This window comes from Trichoderma atroviride, chromosome 7 (assembly GCF_020647795.1).
Source record: "Trichoderma atroviride chromosome 7, complete sequence".
Taxonomy (NCBI): domain Eukaryota; kingdom Fungi; phylum Ascomycota; class Sordariomycetes; order Hypocreales; family Hypocreaceae; genus Trichoderma; species Trichoderma atroviride.
This window is the reverse complement of record NC_089406.1, coordinates 1,236,769-1,263,655: the sequence shown is the minus strand read 5'-3', so window position 1 is coordinate 1,263,655 and position 26,887 is coordinate 1,236,769. Positions and strand designations below refer to the sequence as shown.

Genomic DNA, 26,887 nt, shown 5'->3' with positions numbered 1-26,887 from the left:
CGACAATTTCGTCTCTTCTCTTCTCATGAAAATGCTGGCCACCAGCCCCAGCTCGAAAGGTGTACTTCCTGTACTGAAACGATAGGAACATCACGGGGTTGGTTTGACTGTGGCCGCGGGGGCAGGGGTGGCACATTCGATTTCGCTGTCGAGTCTTTCTTATGGTCATTCCCTTTGTTAGGAGGCTGCAAGGATCGAGATCGTCGCTCAAAATGCTGCTTCGATCGGCTCACCGATCGTTCTTTGCGCGCCGGGGAGCGGCCGTCAGACCGCGCAGGAGAATTTTCATGCCTGCCCCGGACAACCGTTAGCACCTTGAGCTTGGGGGCTCCTAGTGCTGGACTTGAAGGGGCTCTGCCTCTGGATTCCGGGATAAAGGGGCGGATACAGTTCCGAATATAATCCTCGTCAACGCCTAGGGCCCTAGCATCCGCAACGCCCAGGTTGATTCGATTGACATATTCTTCCTTGGGGCTGCTGTCGAGAGTGCAGTTTGGATTGATGTATATGAGAACATCATCCTGCCAGTGCAGTAGAGAGTTTTCTCGCCGCCCCTGAGCTATAAGCCTGGCTTCTCTGGCCACGGCCGCGGGCCCGCCTTTTTCCACTATCCACGAGACGGGGCGGCGGTACAGGGCACTCTGTGCTCGATGGAGTAGAACGGTCATGTATCGCTTATTGTATGCATTCTTCGCGACGCCTTCATTTATGTCCAGCTTGGCTTCGTCGACATCGTCAATCTCATATACGAGACCATCTACCCAGTGTCCGTCTGCGACGACGACATTGGCATATCCGCGTTCGTTGATCTGCCATCGATAGTTGGATAAACGGGCCTTTCCGATGAACTTGCTGTTTGGACATCGACGGTTCATTTGCTTGACGTGCAAGTTGCTCCCATAAGCAAAGTATAACTTTGCCGGCCGGCGGTCTAGAGACACCGCCGATGCTGCCTTCTGGACCGGCATTTTGGATTTCTTACCCCCCACTGATTGGCTGCGGATGGCATCCATGGTCAAATTGGGGAATTGGCGGGGATATCCGAATATCGGGCTGTTGGGTTTCTGAGATGAGACTCGGTCTACGAGATGGAAACGCTGAAGAGGGCTGGAAATGTCTGTTCTTACTGTGTGCAGTATGCTGTCTTACATATTGCTAATTATTGCTAGTCACCCATACGATGAGGCGAAAACATGTTTATCGCACGAGAGTCACTCGTTTGTTCAGCAGCCAGCCAGGATGCTCCGTTGGTGTGCGGCTGCTTCATAGTGGATCTATGATGCAATACGACAGGTTGGGCAGCAAAAGAGACGGGATGACGACGGTGATGCAGGGCATGGGAGCGCAAGCACCAATTGGACCTCACCACGTCTTTGGCTCTTGGCACACGAGAGCCTCTTTCGTGGCAGTGAGCATAAAATTTGGACAACCTTCACTCTGTTTCAACGAGAGCCACGGAGATGCCCGGCTTCGGAGCGTCATGCCCGCTCCTCGGTGCCACGTTCCCTACAACCTCCACCACTCAGGGCCACCGTATTGTGATAGGGGAGCAGTCGTCCCTCCCTGCGGCCCCGCGCAAAGGATATGCTGGAGAGGAGATCCGAAAAGGTAGGGATGAAGAAGTTTGTGGACAGCGCAGCGGTGGCTGGGCGGCTAAAAGTCTGCTGGCTTTGTCTGACTGGACAGCGGCCGGTTATGGCTCAGCGGCCGAACATGGCTGCCCATTTACTGGGGTACGTATGTAACGTCTAATAACTCTTTCTGCAGAAAGTATGGGTGCGATAATTGGATGCTTCTCACAAATGGAGAAGCTGGCAAGCAATTGAGGATGTCATGTGAGCATGCATGCGTCCAATTCGAAATGAATCAACCAATAATCCGCGCGAGCGTGGTTCAATGTGTCTAGCATCGCGAGAGGAGCGAACACCCGGAGCTTAGCAAGTAAGAAAGCAGGAACCCGAAGTCAGATATCAGCCATGTCGACTACCTACACCATCCGACAGCCAGCACATTCGCTTTATCATCCAGCATACCCTTTTCTCAGCCCAAGTCGGTGATTGTTCGGCGGACCTGTAGTTGCTTTTGTTTAGGCTGTAAGTGCAGCCTCATCTTCTGGGATTCAGGTTTCATCTCGTGTTGTCGACTTACACCCGACAGCCTACCCAAGATGCCAACTGGTGTTAGGCATTACAACTTTGGTGTAGAGATTGAGGCTGTTGCCAAGCCATACGGGAATTGCGACAGCTTCACAAACGTGGATTGGTATCGACAGTTGGCACAGAAACTACGGAACCGGGGCATTCAGGCAGTCCATGATGATTGCTCAAAGTACAGCAAGCATCCAGAGTACTATGGTGGGAAGTGGTTTGTCACCCGCGACGGATCGCTGAAGCGGCCACGGCCATATGGTTGGTAATTCCCGATTTTTCACCTCCATTCCGCTGCATGATAACAGTCATGTACAGAATGCTACATGGGTGATTTCTATCATGCACATGAGAAATATGCGCTGACAGAGATGCAACTGATAGTATGCATGGAGGTTGTATCCCCAAAGCTTGACACCATGCATGGCGTGAGCCCTATCTTCTCCGACTTTTGGGAGGCCATGCGCGTGCATTTCAAGCCTCAAGAGGACATGTCATGCGGCGGGCATGTGCATGTGACGCCAGTCAACCTCAAAAACAAATTCTCTCTCAGAACGCTAAAGAGGGTTGCCTTTGCAACGGTCGTATACGAAGATTACGTTGCGGAGATTCTGCCCGCGACTCGCCGCGACAACCACTATTGCCGTCTTAATAGCGAGAGCCTCGAGTGTGGACTGAACAAGACTCTGGGCTGGAAAAAGAGCTCAGGCGCCCTTCGCAAAGTGGCTGCCGAGATCAAATCCAAGACCAAGAAGGCGGATTTGTGCCACTACATGCAGGGCAACCGCTACGTCCTATGGAATTTCCAGAACATCTATCCACGTCGGAAGGCAAAGCGATGCACAGGGACCATTGAGTTCCGAGGCGGGAACCAATTTCTCAATACCAAGGGGACATTGGCCTGGGTGGCCTTTGTGCTGGGATTCATCACTCTGGCGAAGGAAGAGGTAAGCCTATGTTGCCCCCTTTTAACTTTGTTTTCCTCAGCTATATTTGTTCCCTCCCTAATTCTTAACACGGTGAACATGAATGGAGATGGTGGTCCAAGGGGGGGAGTGGAAAGAGGAGAATAATCACAATTAACCCACCCACCTGAAGTCATCTCGCTTATTGATACGCTTCTTGAACGCAGGACCTTCTCAACAACTACTATTCCTACGTACCGCCCACGGATCCCAGCTGGCCCCATCGCGCCAAAGAGTGGTGGAAGCGCATCCGACAGGCGGCGAAGCAGTCGCGGATGGGCAGGCATCTGCCCGACACATATGCAGAAATGCAAACAAAGTGACGAAAAATACGCGCTGTGTGCATAATTTGTGACGATGGGGTTGCTTCAACTCCATCCCTCTTTTGACGAACGACCTTGAATTTATCGATGTTATTTTGACATGGCTTTCTGAATGCTTAACATCCGCTGAGCTGTGCCAGATAGTTTCAAGGGTGGCCTGATTAGATTCATGATGGATGCCATTATGGTTTTATGACATATGTTTTTTTATGCATTACGCGGAGTTTAGGACGACAATTTCCTATGTTTTGTTTATTTACTGCTTGAGAAGGATTGGTATTATTGGGGAGAAAAAAACAACCAGGAAAATATGCAAACGGATGATACCTCACTACATAGCAAAAAAAAAAAAAAAAAAACAAAAAAAAAAAAGGGTGGAAAAGGAAGGGGCATAAGTAAAAGTAAGGTCAGATGATGATTTTCTTCTCATTTGATAGTATGTCATTGATGATCAAACGACGTGTATCTTGCCCAAAAGAAAAATTATATATATTTATATACATGATTCATAAAAAAAATCTTCCGTAAATCAAAAACGCCTTCATTATCCCGTTATGATGACTCCGTGCTAGGCTCCTCCTCGAATAGGACAAGAATAGTACCAGCCTTGCAGATATCCTATGAAAGACGGTTAGATGAGCGGGTAGTTTTTAAAAACGGGGTTCGAATGATACTTACGCCTTCCTTGTGAGCAAGCTTCTTGATAACACCGTCCTGTGGGGAGCGGATGACAGTCTCCATCTTCATTGATTCGATGCTGCATCAACTTTTGTTAGCGTGTGTGCAAAAACTTTGTATCGAACAATTCGAAATCACTTACACAACAAGTGGTGTGCCCTTCTTCACAACCTGTCCCTCCTCAACCTCGTTCTTCAGAATCTTACAGGGCATAGGCGCCGCCACGGAGGCGGTCACTTCCTTCAGGCCCAGAGCCTTTTCGTACCATGATGGAGGCAGCAGTGCCAGGTCGGTCTTGACGCCGTGCTGGAAGATGGCCAGCTTGGTTTCGGTGCCGTTCTCTTGAGGTACAACGGTTGAGTTGATCCTCTCGCCGGGGAATCGCGAGTTCAGCTTGGTGACGGCGTCTTCGATAGTAGGCTCGCTGATGACGTTGCTGAAGAGCTCGGGCTCTTCGCCCTTACGGGAGATGGTCACGTTGTAGAGGTTGTGGCCGGTTTGTGAGACAAAGGCCTCGACGACCTCGCCTTCCTTTTCGCTGTAGCCGTCGAGGACCTTGAATGCGAGCTTGCGTTGGCTGGTGGAGTTTGTGTTGCCGAAGCCGAGTGACTGGCCGTGCGGGCTGGAGGAGCCAGTGGCCTGTTGTAGCTGGTTGCTCAAAACGCCGAGAGCAGCCTGGGCAAAGACCTCGTTGCTAATATGCCTGGGCTTGAAGAGCTCTTGCCTCCACTTGTCGATGAAGCCCGTTTCGACGTCTCCGGCGATGAAGGCCTCGGAGGCGCAGAGTCGCTTGAGAAACTCGACATTTGTGCTCAAACCGACGATTTCAAAGGCACGCAGAGCGGTGGCGAGCTTAGCAATGGCTGTCTCGCGGTCATCGCCTCGGACGATGAGCTTGGCAATCATGCCGTCGTATGCTTCCGAGACGACGCTGCCGGAGCCGAAGCCCCAGTCCAGACGAATATCCGGGTCGGCTTTGGCAGAATCCAGTAGGACGGCGTGGATGAGCTTGCCCGAATCTGGCATGAAGCCCTTTTCGGGGTTCTCAGCATAGATACGCGCCTCAATTGCAGCTCCCCGCTGGTTCATCTGCTCCTCGACCTCGGCCTGGGAAAGGGGCAGCTTCTCGCCGGCGGCAATGCGGAACTGCCACTCAACAAGATCCAGGCCCGTGACCATCTCGGTGACGGGATGCTCGACCTGCAAGCGGGTGTTCATCTCCATAAAGTAGAATTTGCCGCTGTCCTTGTCCAGGATGAACTCGACAGTGCCGGCACCGACGTAGCCCACGGCCTCGGCGGCCTTGCGGGCCTTGTCCCAGAGGTCGTGTCTGGTGACGTCGTCGAGATCAGGCGCGGGGGACTCCTCAAGGACCTTTTGGTGTCTGCGCTGGACGCTGCAGTCTCGCTCTCCCAGGGCGACGGTGTTGCCGTACTTGTCGGCAAAGACCTGCACCTCGACGTGGCGCGGGCGCACAATGTACTTCTCGACGAGCATCACCTCGCCGCCCTCGCCAAAGGACGCCTTGGCCTCGGCCCTGGCGCTCTTGAGCTGCGCCATGAACTCGTCCTCCTTCATGACGATGCGCATGCCCTTGCCGCCGCCGCCGCGCACGCTCTTGAGCAGGACCGGGAAGGTGATGTCCTTGGCGTAGGCCAGCAACTGCTCCTCGCCCTGCTCCGCGCCGTGGTATCCCGGCACGCAGGGCACGTTGGCCGCGTTCATAATCTCCTTACTCCGCGCCTTGTTTCCCATGTCGGCCATGGCGGTTGCCGGCGGCCCCACGAAGACGATGCCCTCCTCCTCGCAGCGCTCCGCGAACTTGTAGTTCTCCGACAGGAAGCCGTAGCCCGGGTGCAGCGCCTGGATGCCGTGTTTCTTGGCCAGCGCAATGATCTTCTCGCCGTCCAGGTAGCCGTTGGCCGGGCCCAGGCCCAGCGACTGGAAGCCCGAGTTGGCGTGCCATGAGTTTGCGTCGACGTCGGTGTACACGGTGGTGGCCTTGATGCCCATGCGCTCTGCCGTGCGGTTGATTCGGATGGCGATCTCGCCTCGGTTGGCAATGAGCACCGAGCTCAGCGCCGCCGTCTTTGCGGTCGATGCCGTGGAGAGCAGTCGCGGGACGGGCCTCAGGGAGAGGCGATTGGCGCGGAGGGAACGCATGGCGACGGAACTGCTGCAAGATCTAGCGGTGGGATCCAATTCTATCTGGGAGGAGGAGAAGCAGAAAAAAGAAAAGAGGTTCGCGAGGCCCAGGAATGCAATTAATTAAATCCAGAAAGAAACCAATTTGTGCCTCCGGCGCGGGCCAAGAGATGCTGCTTCGCCTTGCACAGGCTCAATCGGTTAGAAGCTGGATAGAGCCGACCGCCAGCAGCCGTTTGTAGCCGCGGCAGCTGAGAAGCACCTCCAGCTGGAAGCGCCGACGTCACCCTCGGCCGCAGAACCGTTTGCGTTTGGCGGTACCTGCGCTTTTGCGGAGAGGCTCCATACTGGAGCTGGTACTCCTCTAACGGGGAGCTGGCCATGACTAAGCGCGGTCCGGCTCCTGTTCCCCTCCCCCACGTTTGGAGCCCAAATGCTGCTGTTAGCTCAAGAGCCTTGGACTATACGTGCTACAGCGTTAGCTTCCCAGCCTTGAGACCATCGGCTGATCGGATTGTCGGGAAGATCTGAAAGTTGCTTCTTCGACGTCACACTTTTTGTGTTGGAACACGGCTCGATTGATAGATAGACAACGCAAAACCCGCCATGGACAAGATCCCGCTCAACTACGAGGCGTCCGAGGGCGACACGCACAAGCGCCAGACGAGCACTTTGCCCACCGAGGTGGTTCAATGCCTCGAGAATGCCCGATTTGTACGAGCCCCCAATCGCAACTACCATTGAGGGAATGGAGGCTGACCACGTTCTGCGAATAGCTTCACCTGGCCACGTGCACGGATAACGTGCCCAACGTGTCCCTCATGAACTACACCTACCTGCCCTCGTCGCCCTACTCCGACTCTCCCGTCATCATCATGACCACCAACCCGGCCTCTCGCAAGACGACCAACATCATTGCCAACCCAAACGTTTCTCTCCTCGTTCACGACTGTAAGGCTCTCTTCCAAGCACACACTATATACGACCCCCTCCCATTTACTGACAATGAATTCTTCACAAGGGGTCTCCCACCGCCCTCCAACCCAAGGCCGTCGCATGTCCGGCGGCTCCCCCACCCCCGAAACCCGCTCCAGCCTCGCCACCCTCCTCCTCAACCTAAACACCTCGGCCGTGTCCAGCATCAGCGCAACGATAGGAGGCGCCGCGCGGATAGCCCCCATCGGCTCCGAGGAGGAAAAGTTTTACGTCGCGCAGCACCTCGAGAACAACACTTTTGAGGAGGAGGGCACGCCGCTGTTCCAGCCGGTGTCCAACACCCCGGATAACAGCAACCGCGGCGAGAATGATCCGAGCGGGCATTTCGTGGCTGGGGAGGAGGTGCGTGTCATTGTGGTCGATATCCGGAATGTGAGGATTAGCGATTGGAAGGGCACGGTGAGGGATTGGGAGTTGACGGCGGATGCGCCGCTGCTTAACGGAGGTGCTTGATAGGTAGGCTGGTTGGCATGAGGGTGTTTTGTCAAGGTTGTATTTTATATGTTTTTATTTGTTATTAGAGGCGCGGCTTGGCATCCAAAATGGGCATAACAAACATTGATAGTATATGAGGGAAAGAAAAAGAGTATTTGTATTCATCCCAACTAGTTATCCATAAAGGAGTAAATCCTCATTTATAGGCATCATCATTCCCATGACAGTTGAAGCAAATAGAAGCAGTGAAAGCCAAAAAAAAAAAAAAAAATTGTTATTCTTTCCGGGCAGAAACAATCCTAGCCCCATTCTGTAAAGCGCTATTCAGCACGCGAGGTTTCTGTCATGGCCTCAAGCTTACGAGGGCATCTCTTCTTACTTTTTAAAAATACAAAACTTGTTGCACAGACAATAACCTGCCAGCCTCTCGTGTATAAGTCTTCTCCAATCCGAATAACCGAACCAATCCACTAATTTCTGCCATAGTAATACAATTTGGTTGATGCATAATCGAACATCGCTCGTCCATACCAATCTATATTAGAAAAAAAATGTCGCTTCTACCTCGCCAGTCCGTACCCTAAACGCCAAATTATAGGTATATATCTCAGTAAAAAAGCAAAGAGAAGAGGAAGCAGAGGATGGGTAAGAAAGAAAAGAAAAAGCAATCTCGTGTCTCATGATGGTCCCTCAGCTGAGGTGACAATGTTTAATTCAATGTTGCCCACTCGATGACCTCGAGTGCCATCATGACAAGGAACAGTGTAGAGGGAAGGATCCTAATGCATGTGTTAGTGAAAGGTACAATACTAAACAAAGGTTCAAGCGTATGGGAATGCTTACCAGATAACATAGCTCTGAAACAGGATTCTTCCCATGGTCTGCTCATACACATTGTTGATTTGGCATATTTGCGCAAGCTGAAGCGCACTAGGTGCACCGGTAAGAAGGAAGCATACGACGATGAAGATGGGATCATCTAGAATGCTGATGGGCAAGTATTTTGCTGTAAGGGCCAGGATGGGCGCCATAATCAGAGTGGGCAGAACCATTCTGCTCAGCAGCGAGGCAACCAAGAGCTTGGTGCCAATCTTTTCCTCTTCCGGGTCAATGGGGAAATCGTGAGCGGCAGTGTTGCGCGCCAAGTTGGCGCCGAGAACAACCAAGATTAAAGGCACGGCAACACCTCCACTAGACGAAACGGCGTTGGTGACGCTATTCTTGACGAAAGAACCATCCTCAAAGAAGAGCTGTTGGAGATTCGGGATAGACGCAACGACGACCGCAATGAGCATGGCCCACAAAGGTGGATTCATGAAGCCCCAGATAAATGCGTAAATCTTTGTGATTGACATGTGGATGAAAGAAAGGCAGGTCTTTACCGGCTGAGGAAGACGCTGATGTTGGCGAGTCATGGCCGCAGACGCTTTGTCTTTGAGAGAATGCAGTGATTTCTTGATACGAGCAGCAGTTCCGTGCTCGGTTTCAGTCTCATCTCGAAGACGGATGCGAGGGAATGAAAGAATATCATCTTCCAAGTCTGTATTGGCGAGCGCGCTTGCATGAGGGTAATTGCCCTTTTTGAAATTCAGCACATCGTCATTATCGACCGAGGAGGCAGCCAGTGAAGCCCGGGAATTGTTCGCAAGGGGTGTGCGTCCAGCAGGTATGTAGACTTGAGAAGCATTGCTATCGCCATCATCTTCGGTATCACCGTCCAGGCCAGTAATGAGAATCTCCGGCTCCTGTTCGGTTGGCTCTTCGTCCGTATATCTATACTGGCCCTCTTCGGCAATTTCATCTTGATATTCGGCATATTTATCCTTGGGGGCTAGCAAGACGTGGTATCCCCAGCTCCATCTGACAAGTTGACCGAGTTGCTGGAATATAAGTAGATATAAGATGCCGCGAGCGCCGACTTCGTCATCGTTATCGCCAGGTATCCTGTCCCAGTGAAGGCCCTTGATTGTCTGCGAGAGAGACAGAACTAGAGAAATGGGCAGTGAGTTGGAATTGCCAAAGACGCCCATGGCCGTGACGAAGTTGGACGCTCGTTTATTGAATCGGAATGCTTTGGCAACCAAGATCGAGACTACCCATGATACGAGGGTTTGTACGACAAAAATGGCGGGGATGATGGCAAGATCGGATAGTTTTTCGGCATTGAGCTGGGATGCAAGCTTAGTGAAGACTATGGAATAATATGTCAGGTGGGCGTTCAAAGGGGAACAGGAGACATCACCAGAGGGAGCAGCATACTCAGGCAGGGCGTGAAGAGCATCACATTGAGATTGGCCAGAAACTTTTGCTTATCGGCATCGAAGTGGCCAAGGCGCGCGACAATGTATCCCGGCAAGCTCACGCAGACTACTTCCAGAACAGCTTCGAAGACGAGCAAGCAGAGATGCGACAAGGAGGGATGCGACGGCGCAGGCGCAGCGGACTCAAAGACCTTGAGCGGCATGTCGTAGGCCTTTTGGGCCAGCACGGCCAGCCGAAACGAAGTCGGCGGCGTGAGAGAGGCGGCAGGATCCATCAAATGTGACCCAGAGGCTCGAAATGATGGTTCGCTCGAGGAGTGGCAATGTTGAGTGGAATTGAAGCGCGTCGAATCGAGTAGAGGTCGTTGTGGATCGGCGCTGTTGTATCAAATTGTCCAAGAACAGACTTTGCGACGATGGGGTAGAAAAGGGCGATATGCAAGGGTCAAAAGAAGAGTAAAAGAAGAAAGAAAAGAAGGCAGAAATCCTTTGCTGAAGCCTAAGCCCTTGGGGTGGTTCACAGAAAGTTCAAAGCGTCGTCAGCTAGCCGCTTGTCTGGGACAAAATGGCAATGGAGCTGGGATGAGGTCACCGGGGAGTGCTGAGCGTTGTCCAGGTTCAGGGGAGTTTTGTTCGGCAGGCGATGTCAAAACAGCCACAAGATTGGCCTCTTGCGCAGGCCGTGAGATTGGGGGGGAATAAAAGCAACGAGGATGTGATGCGTGTCAAATGAGATGCTGCAGGCAATGTGAAGTGACGACGTTTAGAGTGGCTGCGCAACGGGGCCATGCTGCCAGGCAAAGGGCCAGAAAACCTGAAGATGCCGCTGAATGGGCCTCCAATAGGGCGCTATTTCGCCGGCACTCTATGATGCTGTGGTGCGACCGGGACTGGCGTATGGGCGCAGATAGCACGACTCAGCGATAAGGGAGGCGAATGGTCGCGCAACACGCAACAGTGACATGAGGACGAGCGGAAGAGCTGGGCCAAACAAGCTCTGGCCGGGCTGCCGGGCTGCAGCTTAGCGGCCTCTCTAGCGCTCTGGGTGCCATCCAAGTGCCCTCTTGGCGCTGCTTTGGGGCGTCACGGCGCGGCTGATGTCACTCTGGGTGGAGGACTGCGCTGTCAGGTACTTGTGGCTGCTGGCCAATGGCATCCCTGGATGCGCCCATGAGCCCTCCAAAAGAGGCCTGGCCAGGGGAGAGCAGCACCGTAGGGGTAGGGCTATCAGGCAGCGCAGCGATGAGGGAACCAGCTGTCTGGCTGCATTGGCTGCGATCACGTGTGGCTTCATGCTCTGCTGTTGACCTGCTTTTTGCAGCCTTTATCTCGTCGCCTGCGAAGTGGACCTGCAGCGGAGAGATGGTTTTGGTGGACATTACACATTACACAAACCAGCCACCATCGTAGGTACGTTGCGGAGGCTTGTTATGGCTGTGAAGGATTCGTAATGAGCTTATTTACCTTGGCAGGCTTGGCGCTGGCGAGCAAGCGGTAAATAGAACCCTTCCGAACCTGATATCCTTGCATACGGCTTAGTCTTGCGCGCCTGTGTGGGAGAGCAGAGATAAGGCCGGGCGCCTTGTTGCTTCAGCCATAGGTTCTTACTGTGGCGTATAAGCCCAGCATCCTGGCAAGAGATGCCAGCGCAAACAGATTCACACGGCTTCAACCATGCCACGGCCGCATCACACCGTATCTCCAAGACATTTGGGCCTCTAGCAAACTCGTATATGCACCGTAACTTGATATGACGGCTGGCAGGAAATGAGATTGTCTCATCCCTTTTAGAAAGAGAAAGAAGCTACCAGTAATAGACTGCCAGCGCTGCATTTGATGACCCTCGATGCCCGTCTCCCTTGACAGCCTCACTTTTTCCCGTCCTGCAAGGGAGAAAATAATCCTACGGCGTGACTCTAGGGTAGTCCATGTCTCGGGCGCCAGGCTTTCGGATGCTGTCACTTTTACCTGTGCATCTTATACAGCATGTTATACACAAGATGCGCAATAATGCCAACATTGGATTATTTTTGATAGCTCTCAGCCTCGCACGGGTAGCTAGCTCCACTACGTAGAAAGTATGGCACATCATAGATAGAGACACCAGCCACACCGAGAGTCAAGATAAAAGCGCAACGTGTAACCAATGGAAAAACAAACAACTGGCAGCTTATCGTCAACGTGGATGCGCACAATGTCATTGTGCTCATAGCCATTTCAATAATCGCCTCCATCGCGACCAAAAACTCACAATCGAGATTGTAAATATAGAGTACGTCATGATAAACGCGATGGAGGGGAAAATGCGCATCAGTTGTTTGAAACGAGCAAGGCGCCGATCCCTCCCCAGCTGGGTTACACAATGCACAAAGAAAAAAGCTTCATAGCTACGAAATATGATGCATCCGAACCGCCAGGGTCCCGTTTGATTAGTTCATTAAGTCATCCATGCTGGGCTGAGGGTAGCATCGATGTGGGGACCTTGAGCAGACGATTGGGCTGCGTGAGCCTTGAGTATCGATACAAATTGGTGTTTGTGCATAAGACCAAGCACCCGGTGCTGCCTGCATGCTGGTGGGCTGTATGTAGTAAACATGTAACTTATCCACAAATACTTGTAGCAATCAGCATCGGGAGGCCATCATGAAACGAGATTGGCAAACACGGCAGAGGCACCTCAGCAGAGACACCAGCCGATGCAAGGGCGGCGATTCTTGCGCTTGCAACGCAGCTTGTCGGGCAGCCACCGCCATGGCCACCAAGGACCTGCGGTAGCCTCTCCGCGGCAGCCCAATAACGAGGCGCCAAAAGCCCAATCGAATGCAGGGTCGTGAGAAGCAAACAGAAAACACACCAGATGGATTCTGGGGTAGCCCGGCTCCCGTAGGATGGAACGGGTCCCCAGCCCTTTTTCTTTTCGGTGGCTTCATATTAGGAGGTGAAAGAGAGAGGACTCGTCGCCTCTAGGCGAACTGGCTTGTCATAGCCTTGGCCCGTGATAGGCCGCTATTGCTTCAAGGCACGGCTCGGGGACCAGAGGCGGTTTCATAATGAGATCTGTCTGATATGGATCGTCGGCCTGGATCCCGCCGCAGCTTGTACCCTCCTATCCGCCAGTACCTCCAAACCCGGGAGCAACTGGCGTCATCATCGTGTAGTCGTCGGGGCGAAAATACGAAACAAAAGAGTACCCGCGTGTGGGGTCTGCCAACCATCACAGCGGATTTTGGTGGGATATTCCGCGCAAGAGGCCTCAGAGTCACTATCAAGACCCGTCCCAGTCACAGGGCCATATCAAACATGCAGCGACGAGAGACGCCGCTGCCGCCTCTGATCTGTGCCCTGACAAATATTAGCAGCTGCCTGTAGCGCCCGGCGGGCTCTTGTTCAGCGTTCCTAGCTGATATCGTGCTTTGGATTGTACCCAGGAGACGGCGGTGATATAAATCATCAACTGCAGCCATATCCCCCTTCCCTTTCCTTCCATCACTCTTCTTTCGATTCTCCATCTTTGCCCTTTTGTTCCACTTCCGCCCTGCCTGTGGGCGTTTTTCTCTCTCTCCCAAGCCCAACGCTGGACCCCCTGTGTCTGTCCTGTTATTTCTGCATTGATACCGAGTACACTCATTCCCTCGCCCAGCCCGAAGCTGACTGAATCACGTCACACCTCACGCCCGGCATAGACTGCGAGTTTAGGCACCTGTGTTTCTGGTCTTCTGACTGCCCATTCGCTGCCGTATAGCAGGGTCTGTTCTGCTGCGTCCCCTGTCGGCGCCGTTTTCGCGAGACAAAGAACAGCATTGGATCGTTGATAGGTAGGTTATTAACCAGTGCAGTGCGCTGGCTCCAGCATCTTTTACCCGGCGGCATGGATGGACACAGCGCTGATGCCCACTTTTGGGTCACGACAGACGAGTCTTGCCACCAATCCCGGCGCGCCAATTGACGGGCGGCCTGCTTTATATGACGTGCCGGCTCAGAGACGCCGCCTGACGATTATCCAGGATCCTGCATTTGACGCACATCGGGCCTTCGCATCGTCATCGTCACTGCCGCGACAGAAAGCGCCAGAATCTCCAACCTCCAACCCCGCACGGCTCTGCATCTTTTGGCATTCGCTTGCCCTATCGCAGGCTAGCATCCACTGCAAGGCTCTGCAAGCTTGTGCCTTGGTAGAGCAGCAATTGGTTCCAGCTGTCTGTGCCGCAGCGCCGTTCAGGTTTCTTCACTGGGCCAAAAACAGCCAGCAGGTACGTCGACGGCTCTGGGAATTGGCCAACGAGCGTTCCTGGCCTTGTTTCCCGATCGATACCTGACACTGCCACAGTCTCTACCTGGTACCTAGCAGTACGCAGTGTCAATATACTTTCGACGACTTAGTAAGCCTCTTTGCGCTGCTTCAACTACATTGCCCAAAACAGGACCTCCCCAAAAAAGTTGTGCCTGGATTCGTATAAGACAGACGACCCGCCACAACTTACCGGTTGAAAAGACAAGAAAATCTCTTCAAGCCTTCTTCGCAACTACCGGTGCGGACGCAGCCCTGCAAAGCCCTCAGCAAACAAGCCTGGCGGATCCGGGCTCATTTCAGGTACGCTCCATCTCTTCAGTAGCTCCGGGCGCATGGACGAGGCAAGCGCCGTTTCATACATAAAAGTCGAAATCCGCTCTGCAAGTGGCGTCGCAAATTCTCAAGCCCGCGATGATCCAGCCGGCGCTGAGCTAACCGTTGTCTGCAGCTTTGTCGCTCTGTCTTATCTAACTTCCATTTCCCCCCTCTTTCGCGTCGCCCCACGAACGAAAAACGCATCGTGTCAGAAGGTACACGTATAAACCGAGCGATAGCCGAGCATCTCTTCGATTGCTCTGCTTCTTCCCTGCGTCGTGCAAAAAGTCTAGACCGGCCTAGTCTTTGAGGAGCGTAGTCCGCCAGGACCAAACCGTCCGCCGTCCGCCTCCCGCGAATCGGCCGTCATCAAAGGGAATTGTCAGCGACGAAGCATCCGAAAACCCCACCTTGGTTAAGCTTCAAAGCCTCGACCTCGGACCACCAGCATCGTCAACGTCCACCGCTGGGAAAAAAAAAAACCAACAAGGATAACACTCCTCTCGTCCTCCTCATAGTTGCCGGGTCGCTGGGCCTCCGCCTCTGCGACGCCGCGCATCGTCGATCGATCGAGCATACCCAGTAGCTCCGCTGTGTGGCTTCTGTCTGTAAAAACTGGGGAGATCTCTCCATCTCTCTCCCTCCTGCGACTCCATCTCCATCACCATTCTCTCCTACCTCCGCGCGGAGCAAATCCTCACGCAGTTACATCTCTCCAACCGTCACGATGAGCGGCACCGATTCCATCCCGGCCACGCCGGACAGCATATCCGATGATCGAGATCTCTCTATGCAGGCATCGCCGTTCTCTGAGGACTCGTCCATAGCAGGAACCCCCAACGGCGATGAGCTGGGCGAATCACCCAGCTCCCCCAAGAGACTACCGTTCCTCAACACCTTTGCCGATCCCCAAAACATGAACCCTAATTCAACTCCGCTGGGAATGCTGGGCAAGGCAAGAAATCCTTCCTCGACTGGGTCATCCTTTGCTGCCGGTGCTGGAGCCATGGAAAACAGCGTCATGGCCAAGGCGCGCGCGCTTCACCAACAACGAATGCAGAAAGGAATGTCAGCGGCGGGCAGCTCTCCCGTCTCACCGATGCCCACAGCTGGAGGACCTATAGCTGGTGGCTTCACTGCTCTGCGCATGCCCCCAGCCATGCAGCGTCCCGGCCCCGTACCGCACCCCAGATCAGCACCTGTCATACCAAAGTCTCTCAGCGAGCGAAGAGCCAATATGATGGGAGGAATGAAGCTATCAGACATGGGTGGCGGTGGTGGCCCTCCTACTGGTAGCATGCGCCGACCGGGAGCTCCATCTCTCTCGGGATTGCCCCAACCAAGCGCACCCAATGGCAAATCGTCCTTGGGGTCAAAACTAGACGACTTCAAGAAGTATATCGATACAGAAAAGGGCTGGATTACGTTTGACGGCGCAGCCACAATCACTCGTACTGGAGTAAACTTTTCCAATGGCCAGACCTTCAAGATATCCCTAGATGAGGTGGAAATAATAGACGAGTTGGGCAAAGGCAACTACGGAACAGTGTACAAGGTCAGGCATGCGAAGCCGAGTGTACCACGATTTGGGCCAGGGTTGTCTGGGGCCAAGTTGCCGCATCCACAACCGCACCGAAGTCAATCAGACTCGGCGGTGCATGATGCCACAAACGCGCTGGAAACTCAAGCCGGCAAAGTCATGGCCATGAAGGAAATCCGACTCGAGCTCGACGATGCCAAGTTTACCACTATCCTCAAAGAGCTGGTCATCCTTCACGAGTGTGTGTCTCCATTCATCATTGACTTTTACGGAGCCTTTTTCCAGGAAGGCGCTGTATACATGTGCATTGAATACATGGATGGTGGCTCCATTGATAAGATCTACGCTGGAGGTATTCCCGAAAACATCCTGAGAAAGATTACTTATTCAGCCGTGATGGGTCTCAAATCATTAAAGGACGAGCATAACATTATCCATCGAGACGTCAAGCCGACGAATATCCTGGCCAACACGCGGGGTCAGGTCAAAATCTGCGACTTTGGCGTCAGTGGCAACCTTGTGGCCAGCATTGCCAAGACAAACATTGGATGCCAGAGCTACATGGCGCCCGAAAGAATCTCTGGAGGTGGTATGGCACAGGCGGGCAACTCGGATGGCACTTACAGTGTTCAAAGTGATGTCTGGAGTTTGGGTCTGACAGTCATCGAGTGCGCTATGGGTCAATATCCATACCCCCCTGAAGCATCGTCCACTATTTTCAGCCAACTGAATGTGAGCTGTCACTGACTTGTTGATTAAATGTACCACTTGACTAACTTCATCATAGGCCATTGTTGAAGGCGAGCCGCCGGCTATGCCAGAGGATGGCTACTCCGATTTGGCAAAGGACTTTGTCAAGAGCTGTCTTCATAAGATACCAAAGCAGCGCCCGACATATGCCATGCTACTTAAACATCCCTGGATCCAGTCTCTATCTAAGCCGGAAACGATTGATGAAGTTGCCGAAGATGACGAGGCCACAGACAAGGTAGCCGAGGCGGTAGGACACATGGAGCTGAGCTCGGGCACGGAAGACGCCGAAGTTGCTGAATGGGTCCAGTCTGTCCTGAAAAAGCATGCAGAGGGCCAAAACGGCGCTGGCCCCAACAGACCTGCGCTTCATGCTGCACCTCTGGATAGCATCAGCCCTCTAGGAAGCCCTGTTCTCAGCCAGTGAGGGGCACCAATATGTACATGACTACTATCTGATTAGGCGAACCTACCAAAAAAAAAAAAAAAAAAAAAAAGGAATCTGCGCTACGCACATGCCAACAAGAGCCGGTATCTGAGTTGGCTCAATCCATCAGCATCAAGCAGAAGAAAAGCATAGAGCGGAAGGGCAAACTGATGGCGGAGGAGACATGAAAACTGGCACTTCCTCTGTACACAAAAATAAGCAAAATGTCTTTTCTTTTCCCACAAAAACAAAAGAATTAGCTATCCTGCCTCCATCCAATTGCACAAGCATGCGCACATACACATACACCCCGAAAAAAAAAAAGCATCCTACATTCACATAACGAACACGCATATATATACACACGCATTTGGACCTCCTTTTTTTTTTCCCTTTTTTTTTAGACGTGGGCTTTCATATATTCAAAGGGAGCTACAAGCGGATGGTGTTTTTTTTCTTTCTTCTTTCTCTGTTGTTCCTGTTTAATCACTTTTTTGCTTACTCATAACTACCTATTGGCACGGAAATCAATTTCTATTGTCTTGTCTTTTTTTTTTTCCAAATTTCTTTTTTTCCCCTTTGTAGGCAAGAACTTTGTGGTTCTTGAAAGATTTTAAGGGAGTTGGGGAGAAGGGGGGGATGTTATGGTATATACGGCGGGAAGGATTATCTTGGGAGGATTTTTCTCTTTTTTTATTGTGTTGTACGTATATCAGATAACGCACACGCATGGCCAAGAACACGAGGGCAGCCTGTACCATAATTAAGAATCATTCATATACAAGATTGGGCATGACTGAGAGGCATAGTAAGTGACTTTCGTCTTATAATGAATGAGATATGGGTGTTGTCTTGTTCCAATGGCACCAGAATCACATGTTTACGACCAAGGGGTGAGAGTAATTGTAACCATTAATAAGAATAAATCCATAAGCTATAATCAAGAAGTAAAGCACATCAGTATAGCTCCCTTGACCTTCCTTTCCTCCAATTATTAATTATTCCTCAGAACGTAACGCCTTTAACGAGAATTAGGCCATTAGGTACTCAAAGCAGGTATATCATACGCTCGGGAGACAGCATAGGCAAGTCTTTGTCTGCTTTACACCGAAACTCTGTCGCTCCATTGGCCCGAATACTGCCATTACCTCTTTCATTTCCACATACGTTTCTTGCTGAACAACGATATGCTCTTTCTTTACGAATACTCTTCCTTGACCCGGCGACCATCATAGGAGCGGCCTCGGCTTCCGGTAGGTTCGCGAGAGCTTTGCCGGCGTTTAAAGTCAAAAGTGGGATTCGAACGTATGCCGAGCGCGAAAAGAATGACAGCAATGAGAAGTGCCACATACGAACCCCAGAGGAAACCGAATGCCCACGGTCCAATCTTAGCAGAGCGGCCAACGTCGTGGAAACGATTGCGGGCTTCGCAGAATGTGGCACTGCGTACGATAAACAGTTAGCAAAGTGACTCTTTTTGAACCATTACATGAAATATGGCAGTTGGCTTACGTGATGATGGACACGGCGAGCGTATAGAAGAAGAGAGCAATGCTGGAGACGACAAAGGCCAATGCTGCGCCGAGACGGCCGCAGCAAGCTAGTATCGAAGTGAAGAAGGCCAGCACCTCAAAGAAGAGCGTCATGAGCAAAAACACCCATCCGAAGCGCCACATGTAGAAGTAATGGAACGACGTCGTGTGACTGCCATGGCTACCACCAAGTCCCGGTGGCACATTCCGCGCATTGCTGTCCCAGGCAAAGCCGAAAGGAATGGCAGGATGAGAAGGGCCGCAATCTCTGTTGTCAGGGCCGCAGATGAAGAAGTAAGTCCACTGGGAAACGTCACGGGCTCCTGTGATGCCGCTGGTGTCGGCACGAAGGTAGTACGTATGGCGGAAGGGCGTATCATGCGTGACGCCGGGCAGGATGATGAACCAGATGAATAGCTGGGAGACGCAGAGAAGTATGAAGCCGATGGAGGCTAAAAGAGCGTCTGTGGAATGCGAATTGGTTAGCATGAGCTGAAGTTGATGTTGTTTAATTTACACGTTGATACTGATGTTTCTTATTGCTGCTTTTACCATTGGCCGCGCGGTTGACAAGGATCTGAAATGAAAATTGATTCACTCACTCTTGGGCATTTTGAATCAGCTGTGATAATGCGTAGTCCTCGTATAAGTGGCAAGTAAGAAGGCGAAGAAAGATGGATAGATGAAAGAGAAAGTAGAGTAGAAGCCTTCGCGAAGCCCTCTGTATTCCAATTAATTATAGTGGTCGGTTGCTATAACTGTAGTAGTATCAATATGGATATTGATAGTGATGTTGATGCGAGATGTTATGACGTCGTGACAGATCCAGCTAAGGCCATGCGGGTGCAGGGAACCCTGCTTGAGCTAGGATATAGCTAGATCTGGAGCTGCTTGGTGGACAGGGGAGAGCTTCGGCGGAGATGTGCCGCTTTAAAAATACGAAAGCAGCGGAAGTGATGTGAAGAAGATTAAAAGATACGCTCGTTAGTGACAGAGATGGAAATAAGTGGTGTTGGAGTATACGAGCGAGGGAAAGAAATACGCAACGCAATGGCTGAGCCTGGGAGGAGAGAAAGAGCTGGATGGGAAGCTCCTAGGGGCAAAAGGCGGCGGGGCTGATGATGCAGTTTCCTGAGCCACAGAGGGCCGACGTTACTCGAGCAGGTACCCGATACATTCTACAGTGATGGATGTCAATGGATGTCAAGCGGGAAAGTGCCCAAAGCCACTTCGTATCGTGTACAGCTCGCAGTAATCCAGGCACTCGCAATCAGGCGATCGGCCAAGATGCAGCTGCTCCAAAATACTAGCGCCAAGAAGCTTTTTTCAGCGGGCTAGCGCTGGGAAGTGCCTGCCGTGTGGCCGTGGCGCTGCACTCAATTGAGTCGACGAGATGCCATCGTGGAGAGGCGATGACGACACAGAGACTGGCGAATAGCAGGCGAGAAGAAGCCCCAGTTGACGATGCATTGAGAGTGGGAGACTGCTTCTTCTACAATGTTTACATAGGAAGACGACATCGGAAGCTTGAATCATCAGCATGTGAGCAGTACGAGACGACGCCGGGACGAGCTCAGCACCTTAAAGTGCCACCCACGGTTCACCACCACTAGAGACGAAGCTTCAAGCGCATTCCACGCAATTGCAAGCATACGACGACAACTGCTATTGCACGCCATCACCTGCACTATTGGCCGACGCTTGCGCAAACCTTATTAGAGCAGTTTCCACAGCGGGAGTGAAGCTTTGATGTCATGAAAGGAGCGCGGCGGGCCTGGGGGATGCAGAAGCTGGATGAGGCGGACGCTGTGAACGCTGTGGACGAGGCGTCAACGAGAGACGGCAGTATTGCATCATCTCCACGCCCACCAGCGCAGGTGACATTCCGATTTGCGTCCTCGTTGATCGTTCTTCCATCTCGCTGGGAATTTGGAGGCTGTCACCGTCCAGCTGTCGCCAGCAGCGTCACGTCAGCAGCATCCACAACGCTGCCTTTAGCGTCCACCGGCGCTATCCGCCATGTTAGCGCTTGGTAGCGCGTGCTACGACAGGATTTCACTGAGTCGAACGCTAGCAGCGGCCTGTCGAATCACTGCCGGATGCTAGCTGCAACATCACATCACCAACCTTGTCCAAGTTTCTTCATTCCCTTTGGGGCTATTTTGCTTTTCAAGAGCAACTCAATTCAGCGGCCGCTGCAGTAGCGCAGCCAAGTCACAAGATGTGGCACGTGCCCCGTTTGCAGCTCAGAGCAGCAGCAGCAGCGGCATCGGCATCTCACAGAGTTGGCGTGTCAGTTGCTGGTCGACGATATCAGACTACCTTTGCAAAACTCTCCTTACTGCAGCACCAGCATCTCATAGGAGATAACTCTACTGGGCTGACGAGCTATGAAGCCGCTGAAGATGTCCAGGAGGAGCATCGAGCCAGATTCCTGACCTGGAAAGGACTCCCCGAGAGGTCGAGAACAGAAGAGGATTGCCCTCGGCCACAGCTCATAACGTTCGAGTCTACGCCGACGTTTACTCTTGGCCGTCGACAAGACGATCTAATTCCGGAGCAAATGTTCCATCTAGAACGGCCACTGGACGTCCATCTCCTCCAGCGACCCCAGCCCATCGAGGGGCTCTTTTATCCTCAGGTGAAGAAGACGAACCGCGGAGGCCTCACGACTTACCATGGCCCTGGCCAGCTTGTTCTCTGGCCCGTATTGGACATGCATTCTTCTCTGTATCCCAAGTATAGCGTCTCCTCGTTTGCTAGCCATCTAGAGACAACCACGCAGCGGTTTCTTTCTGACATGTTTGATATTCAAACATATACCAACCGCGATGAGCCCGGCGTCTGGGTTCAAGAATCGTCAGGCCCGCCTCGTAAGATTGCAGCCCTCGGGGTCCATCACCGGCGCTATATCACGGCACTTGGCACGGCCATCAACATCGATGTCTCCGTCAAGGGATTAGAACGTTTGAATCCGTGGGCTCGGTTCGTTCCATGCGGGCTCGAGGGAAAGCTGGCGACGTCTGTGGTAGCTGAGCTTGGTAGTGCTGCCCAAGGCATGTCCTTTGACTTTATCGAATTGGCACAGCGCTGGGCTAGTATATTTGAAGAAGGGTTGAAAGACGCGTCAAAGCGAGGTGTCGATCTGGGGCGATGAACTGCCGCTTTGATGATAGGCAAGGAATACAGAGTGATGATTCAATCACTCCGCGTAAGTAAAAAACTATTACGTTCACTCGCATGATTGCTACGAGATACCGATCGCCGCCTTGGAAGATACGCAAGGCAAGAGAGCGAAACTCACCACGATACCGAAGCTGCCGCTATCGGTTATCAACACTATGGAAAGCTTTACGTACAGCAAAGAACATGGAAATGAGACTGCTTCAGCTCTAGCCAACCCCCACGGGAGTGCAGTCCACGGAGAAGCAGATATAGCCGTAATGGCAGATGATATCAAATAATATCTTTATGTCATGCAAATATTCCTTTTTTTACCATCATACGAGCATTTCTTTACGTGTAATCTATTCGAGGAGATAGACATCTCCACGGATATATGAGCCTATGATGTTTTGCAGATTCACGTTTACGTCTTTGTTTCATCTTCCAGCGTCATCAATGCCGATCGGGCTTATCTGGATAACACGGAAATCAAAATAAAGAAAGAAAGCAGCCGGTAATGCCCGAGTAGGCTGATCAACGCCCTTGTCGTCTGTATATACAGTACGTAGCAGATAAGAGTATCTGTCTTTGTGCCGGGAGAAAAGAGTGGGGCTACCCCAAACATCAACTGTCATTGCCATCTGCTTTATCGTCACACCCATACAGATAGGAAAACAAAGCGATTAATTGCTTGATGACTGTTATCTGGTGAATCATTGACATTGACACTCGGCCTTATCTTTGCCGTTGCCGGATCTCAACGGGCCGCTCTGTCTATTTGCTGGGTACCGGCTGGAGTATGGGGTAACTTTGCGGGGGCAATTTGGGACAGCGATTGCTACAGTATCACGGCCCTTATCTCTACGCTCTTAGCCCGCAACAATCTGACAGCTTGAGCCAACCAGATCCCTACAACGTCGGCAGCGTTCCTGATAAGCGATGCATCTGCAGCTATCTTGCATTTAGCCGGCATTTGCTTGTGATACGGCATCGATCTCATATCGGCTCCCATGCAGGCAAAATCAATGCCTACCCAGAAGCCGTATCTTCTGAATTGATGATGATGCTAAGCCTAGCACCTACTTGATTGCAGATCAGCCCTGCGAGCCTGATGCTCGGTTTGCCGCAGCAGTTGATGAGCGCGGAAATTCAGCTTCCCTGTTCTTTCTATAACTAATAGAATCTGTGTCTTTGAATCTTATCGTTTTCCAAGCTAAAATATCGCAATCAGCAAAATGGAATATCACTACTGCGGGTTGAAGATTTGGGGGTTGGATGCCCTGTATGATGAAGACGGGTTGTTTAGAACAGAAACAAGAGAGCCTTGCGCCATTATCCATGCTTTGAGATGGAATCGGCAAACTCCATGATCGAATGCAGAGCACCAAGATAACACGCCGTGCGATATGGGGTGCTACATAACTCTGCTACGCTCCCTTTGCTGCCGCATTTGGACAGTTTTATAAGTGAGGCATTCTAAACGAGGCGAGGCATCTTCAGCTTCGAGCATTCCAGCCAGCCCTTCCTGCTGAAGCATCACAGCCCCTTGCGTGGAAGCACCATGTCTGACGTAGCCTCCACCCCATTGGGCCAGGGCTATGGCTATGGCATTGTCCTGGGCCTGGGCTTTGCGTTTGCCATCTTCATGGTGAGTTTGGATACGTGTACCATAAACTTTGCCCAGATACATCCTAATACGTCGCCTGCAGATTACCGTTACTCACATCCTCAAACGATTCAACAATGAAGTCCAAACATCGGAAATGTTCAACACGGCTGGCCGTACCGTCAAGTCTGGCCTGGTCGCCTCTGCCGTCGTCTCCTCCTGGACCTGGGCCGCGACCCTATTGCAGAGCTCTGGCGTGTGCTATCGTTACGGAGTCTCTGGCCCCTTCTGGTATGCCTCTGGAGCTACCGTCCAGATTCTGCTCTTCGCGACCATCGCCATCACGCTCAAGAAGCGAGCTCCGAACGCCCATACATTCTTGGAAGTCATCAAGGCGAGATACGGCAAAGCAGCGCACTTCACTTTCATCGTCTTTGGCCTCATGACCAACATGCTGGTTTCCCTCATGCTGATTACAGGAGGAGCCGCAACAGTAAATGCCTTGACGGGAATGCATGGCGTAGCCGCAATCTTTCTCATCCCCATCCCTGTGGTGGCCTACACCGTCTCTGGCGGTCTGAAAGCAACCTTTATCACAGACTATATCCACACCTTTGCCGTGCTCATCATCATTATGATATTTGCACTAAAGACCTATGCTACTTCAGATGTTCTTGGTAGCCCGTCAGCCGTATACGATCTCCTCGTCAAAGCTGCCCAGGCCCATCCCGTCTCCGGCAACCGCGACGGCAGCTACCTCACCATGAGATCCCAGGGCGGTGCCATCTTCTTCGTCATCAACATTGTTGGAAACTTTGGAACCGTATTCTTGGATAACGGCTACTATAACAAGTCTATAGCGGCATCTCCAATCCATGCGCTGCCTGGATACATCATGGGCGGTGCGGCGTGGTTTGCCATTCCGTGGTTGACGGCCACAACACTCGGCCTCGCAGCTCTGGCACTCGAGTCCAGCCCTCAGTTTCCGACATATCCCAACCGCCTGACAGACTCTCAGGTTTCTGCTGGACTGGCGCTTCCTTATGCCGCAGTGGCTCTCATGGGCAAGGGCGGCGCAATTGCAACTCTCATCATGCTGTTTTTGGCCGTCACTTCGGCCTTTAGTGCTGAGCTGGTGGCCACGTCTACCATCTTTACATATGATATTTACAAGACGTACTTCCGCCCCAACGCCAGCAGCAAAAGCCTCGTCTGGATGTCTCACATGTGCATGGTCGGCTACATGATTGTAGTCTGCTGCATCTCCACCGGTCTGTGGTACAACGGCATCTCCATGGGCTACCTCTACCTCCTCATGGGTGTGTTAATCTCGGCTGCCGTGATCCCAGCCACATTGACTTTGCTGTGGAAGGGCCAAAACCGCTGGGCAGCAATCCTCTCGCCTATTCTCGGCACCATCTGCTCCATTGTCGCCTGGCTAGTAACAGCAAAGAAGACGTGCGGCAAGCTGGACGTCGACTGCACGGGATCAAACGACCCAATGCTGGCCGGCAACGTGACTGCGCTGCTGGCACCAGTCATCTTTGTGCCGCTGCTCTGCCTCATCTTTGGCTTCGACAAGTACGATTGGCAGTCCATGATGGAGATTCGAAAGGTGGATGATCACGACATCATCCAGGCATCGGGGCTTGACCGTGAGGCGCAGCGAGAGCTGGAGAGAAATCAGGAACGAACTGAATCCGAAGAGGAGCGACGAAAACTAAACAAGGCATTCAAGATTGCCTCCATTGTTACTGTTTTCATGTAAGTCCCTTTTTTCTTAGCTAAATATTTTCATTTCTTGTCGCTTACATAACAAATAGGGCCATCGCATTCCTCGTCCTTTGGCCAATGCCCATGTACGGCACCGGGTACATCTTCTCCAAGCCCTTCTTCACCGGCTGGGTAACCGTGGGCATCATTTGGATCTTCTGCTCATTCATCTGCGTGGGGCTGTATCCGATCTGGGAGAGCAGAGCGACGCTGACGAGGGTCCTTGGAGGCATTCTTACGGGCAAGAGACCCACGGCTGTTACGATGGTCATGGAAAGCGAAGACAGCGGAACGTTGACACCTGAAAAGGATTATATGAAAGAAGGGTCAATTCAATGAGAGCAAAGCGGGCGTGGAGGAACCAAGATGCTTAGATTTTGTATACAAGTTTCAAGACTATCAACTAATATCATTTCTATCAACCAAACAAGTTTCAACTCAACCTTGCACGCTCAGTCTATAGCAAGTGTCTACCAAAACAGCCTCTTCTCTCTCTCACGCCGCACCATTAACTTCCTCCTTGACAATCGTCTTCAACACCCTCGCCGGGTTTCCCACCACGACAACTCCCTCAGGCACATCCTTGGTCACAACACTTCCCGCCCCAACCACCGACCCCTTGCCAATCGTCACGCCCGCCAACACCGTCACGCCACCGCCCAGCCAGCAGTCCTCGCCCACGACGATGGGCTTCCCCGTCTCCGGGCCGCGAGTTCCGTTGCGCACGCGGTGGTCCAGCGGGTGCGTGCCCGAGTAGAAGCTGCAGCCGGGGCCCATGATGGTGCGCGCGCCGATGGTGATGGGGCAGGTGTCGATCCAGGTGCTGTTTGCGTTGACGTAGACGTTTTTGCCGAGGCTTGGGGAAACCCCAGGTGTTAGTTTTTGATTGGGCTACCAGAGGAAAATGGAAGGGGGGATGACGGAGAGGCGAACGCACCGGACGTTGTACCCGTAGTCTGCTCTTATACCGATTTCGACGATTGGATAGTCGTCTAGGAGTGCTTCGTCTTCTTCTTCGGTTGCTGCCTTGGGTGGTAGCGGAGTTTCATCTCTGGTGATTCTACACGCGACACAAAAGGTAAGTAAAAGAGATGTAAATCTCATGACAATAAACACAATAACTAAATCATGCTATAAATTGAAGTGAAAAGGATCAACGCATACTCTCTCCAAATCTCAACCTGCTCTCTCCTCGAAGGTTCCACCGCCGTATTCAGCTTCCTACACGCCCTCACGCACTCCTTTCGATCCTGGGCGAGATCCGGCGTAAAGGCATAGTACAAGTCGCCGCGGAGCATGCGCTTTTTGTTTTCTGCCAGGTCTATGGGCGCGCCGTCGGGGGTTTGAGCTGCCATGGGTTGTGAATTGGGGGTTTATGTGTTTTTCTTTTACTACTAGTATTCACAATGAAAACGTCAAATCATAAAAGTCTGAAAGGGTGGTTTTGGAAACTGAACAGGTTGACGATTGAGGATAAAGCGGGGAGGGCTTTTGGTTAGCTCTATATACTAGTTTCAGTGGGCCTGGATGCGTCGTGA

General features: G+C 52.1%; 11 protein-coding genes across 11 annotated transcripts; 6 read left to right on the top strand and 5 right to left on the bottom strand.

Annotated features, from left to right (window-relative positions):
* Window positions 1–23: 23 nt before the first annotated feature.
* On the bottom strand, window positions 24–968 carry TrAtP1_012430 (uncharacterized protein; the record flags this gene model as incomplete). The annotated part of the gene is made up of 1 exon (XM_014090184.2): window positions 24–968. One exon carries the CDS (start codon window positions 966–968, stop codon window positions 24–26), a length of 945 nt encoding a protein of 314 aa, XP_013945659.2.
* A 1,199-nt stretch (window positions 969–2,167) lies between these two features.
* Window positions 2,168–3,435, top strand: TrAtP1_012429 (uncharacterized protein; the record flags this gene model as incomplete). The annotated part of the gene is made up of 3 exons (XM_014090185.2): window positions 2,168–2,408; window positions 2,532–3,094; window positions 3,280–3,435. The coding sequence occupies 3 exons, from the start codon at window positions 2,168–2,170 to the stop codon at window positions 3,433–3,435; spliced, it is 960 nt and encodes a 319-aa protein (XP_013945660.2).
* A 340-nt stretch (window positions 3,436–3,775) lies between these two features.
* Window positions 3,776–6,544, bottom strand: TrAtP1_012428 (uncharacterized protein). Its single transcript, XM_014090186.2, has 3 exons — window positions 4,256–6,544; window positions 4,114–4,192; window positions 3,776–4,053 (listed from the first exon to the last, which is right to left on the bottom strand). Exons 1-3 carry the CDS (start codon window positions 6,274–6,276, stop codon window positions 3,988–3,990), a joined length of 2,166 nt encoding a protein of 721 aa, XP_013945661.1. The 5' UTR covers window positions 6,277–6,544; the 3' UTR covers window positions 3,776–3,987.
* A 320-nt stretch (window positions 6,545–6,864) lies between these two features.
* TrAtP1_012427 (uncharacterized protein) lies at window positions 6,865–7,707 on the top strand (the record flags this gene model as incomplete). The annotated part of the gene is made up of 3 exons (XM_014090187.2): window positions 6,865–6,972; window positions 7,035–7,209; window positions 7,280–7,707. The coding sequence occupies 3 exons, from the start codon at window positions 6,865–6,867 to the stop codon at window positions 7,705–7,707; spliced, it is 711 nt and encodes a 236-aa protein (XP_013945662.1).
* Window positions 7,708–8,398: 691 nt separating this feature from the next.
* TrAtP1_012426 (uncharacterized protein) lies at window positions 8,399–10,225 on the bottom strand (the record flags this gene model as incomplete). The annotated part of the gene is made up of 3 exons (XM_014090188.2): window positions 8,399–8,468; window positions 8,533–9,880; window positions 9,949–10,225. 3 exons carry the CDS (start codon window positions 10,223–10,225, stop codon window positions 8,399–8,401), a joined length of 1,695 nt encoding a protein of 564 aa, XP_013945663.2.
* Window positions 10,226–13,837: 3,612 nt separating this feature from the next.
* Window positions 13,838–14,712, top strand: TrAtP1_012425 (uncharacterized protein; the record flags this gene model as incomplete). The annotated part of the gene is made up of 4 exons (XM_066115522.1): window positions 13,838–14,200; window positions 14,278–14,287; window positions 14,443–14,541; window positions 14,690–14,712. The coding sequence occupies 4 exons, from the start codon at window positions 13,838–13,840 to the stop codon at window positions 14,710–14,712; spliced, it is 495 nt and encodes a 164-aa protein (XP_065971621.1).
* Window positions 14,713–15,283: 571 nt separating this feature from the next.
* On the top strand, window positions 15,284–17,273 carry TrAtP1_012424 (uncharacterized protein; the record flags this gene model as incomplete). The annotated part of the gene is made up of 2 exons (XM_014090189.2): window positions 15,284–16,828; window positions 16,884–17,273. 2 exons carry the CDS (start codon window positions 15,284–15,286, stop codon window positions 17,271–17,273), a joined length of 1,935 nt encoding a protein of 644 aa, XP_013945664.1.
* Window positions 17,274–18,471: 1,198 nt separating this feature from the next.
* On the bottom strand, window positions 18,472–19,417 carry TrAtP1_012423 (uncharacterized protein; the record flags this gene model as incomplete). Its single annotated transcript, XM_014090190.2, has 3 exons — window positions 18,472–18,715; window positions 18,786–19,269; window positions 19,408–19,417. 3 exons carry the CDS (start codon window positions 19,415–19,417, stop codon window positions 18,472–18,474), a joined length of 738 nt encoding a protein of 245 aa, XP_013945665.1.
* Window positions 19,418–21,026: 1,609 nt separating this feature from the next.
* Window positions 21,027–21,962, top strand: TrAtP1_012422 (uncharacterized protein; the record flags this gene model as incomplete). Its single annotated transcript, XM_014090191.1, has 1 exon — window positions 21,027–21,962. One exon carries the CDS (start codon window positions 21,027–21,029, stop codon window positions 21,960–21,962), a length of 936 nt encoding a protein of 311 aa, XP_013945666.1.
* Window positions 21,963–23,531: 1,569 nt separating this feature from the next.
* On the top strand, window positions 23,532–25,688 carry TrAtP1_012421 (uncharacterized protein; the record flags this gene model as incomplete). The annotated part of the gene is made up of 3 exons (XM_014090192.2): window positions 23,532–23,618; window positions 23,680–25,340; window positions 25,400–25,688. The coding sequence occupies 3 exons, from the start codon at window positions 23,532–23,534 to the stop codon at window positions 25,686–25,688; spliced, it is 2,037 nt and encodes a 678-aa protein (XP_013945667.1).
* A 156-nt stretch (window positions 25,689–25,844) lies between these two features.
* Window positions 25,845–26,704, bottom strand: TrAtP1_012420 (uncharacterized protein; the record flags this gene model as incomplete). Its single annotated transcript, XM_014090193.2, has 3 exons — window positions 25,845–26,205; window positions 26,287–26,409; window positions 26,514–26,704. 3 exons carry the CDS (start codon window positions 26,702–26,704, stop codon window positions 25,845–25,847), a joined length of 675 nt encoding a protein of 224 aa, XP_013945668.2.
* Between the last annotated feature and the right edge of the window lie 183 nt (window positions 26,705–26,887).

Bases quoted from the DNA above. Each gene is read 5' to 3' on its own strand.
- TrAtP1_012428 (XM_014090186.2), bottom strand. From the start codon at position 6,276: ATGCGTTCCCTCCGCGCCAATCGCCTCTCCCTGAGGCCCGTCCCGCGA. The intron at 4,193-4,255 runs GTAAGTGATTTC...AAGTTGATGCAG, and splicing joins AAGGGCACACCACTTGTTGT to CATCGAATCAATGAAGATGG. The intron at 4,054-4,113 runs GTAAGTATCATT...CGTCTTTCATAG, and splicing joins AGCTTGCTCACAAGGAAGGC to GATATCTGCAAGGCTGGTAC.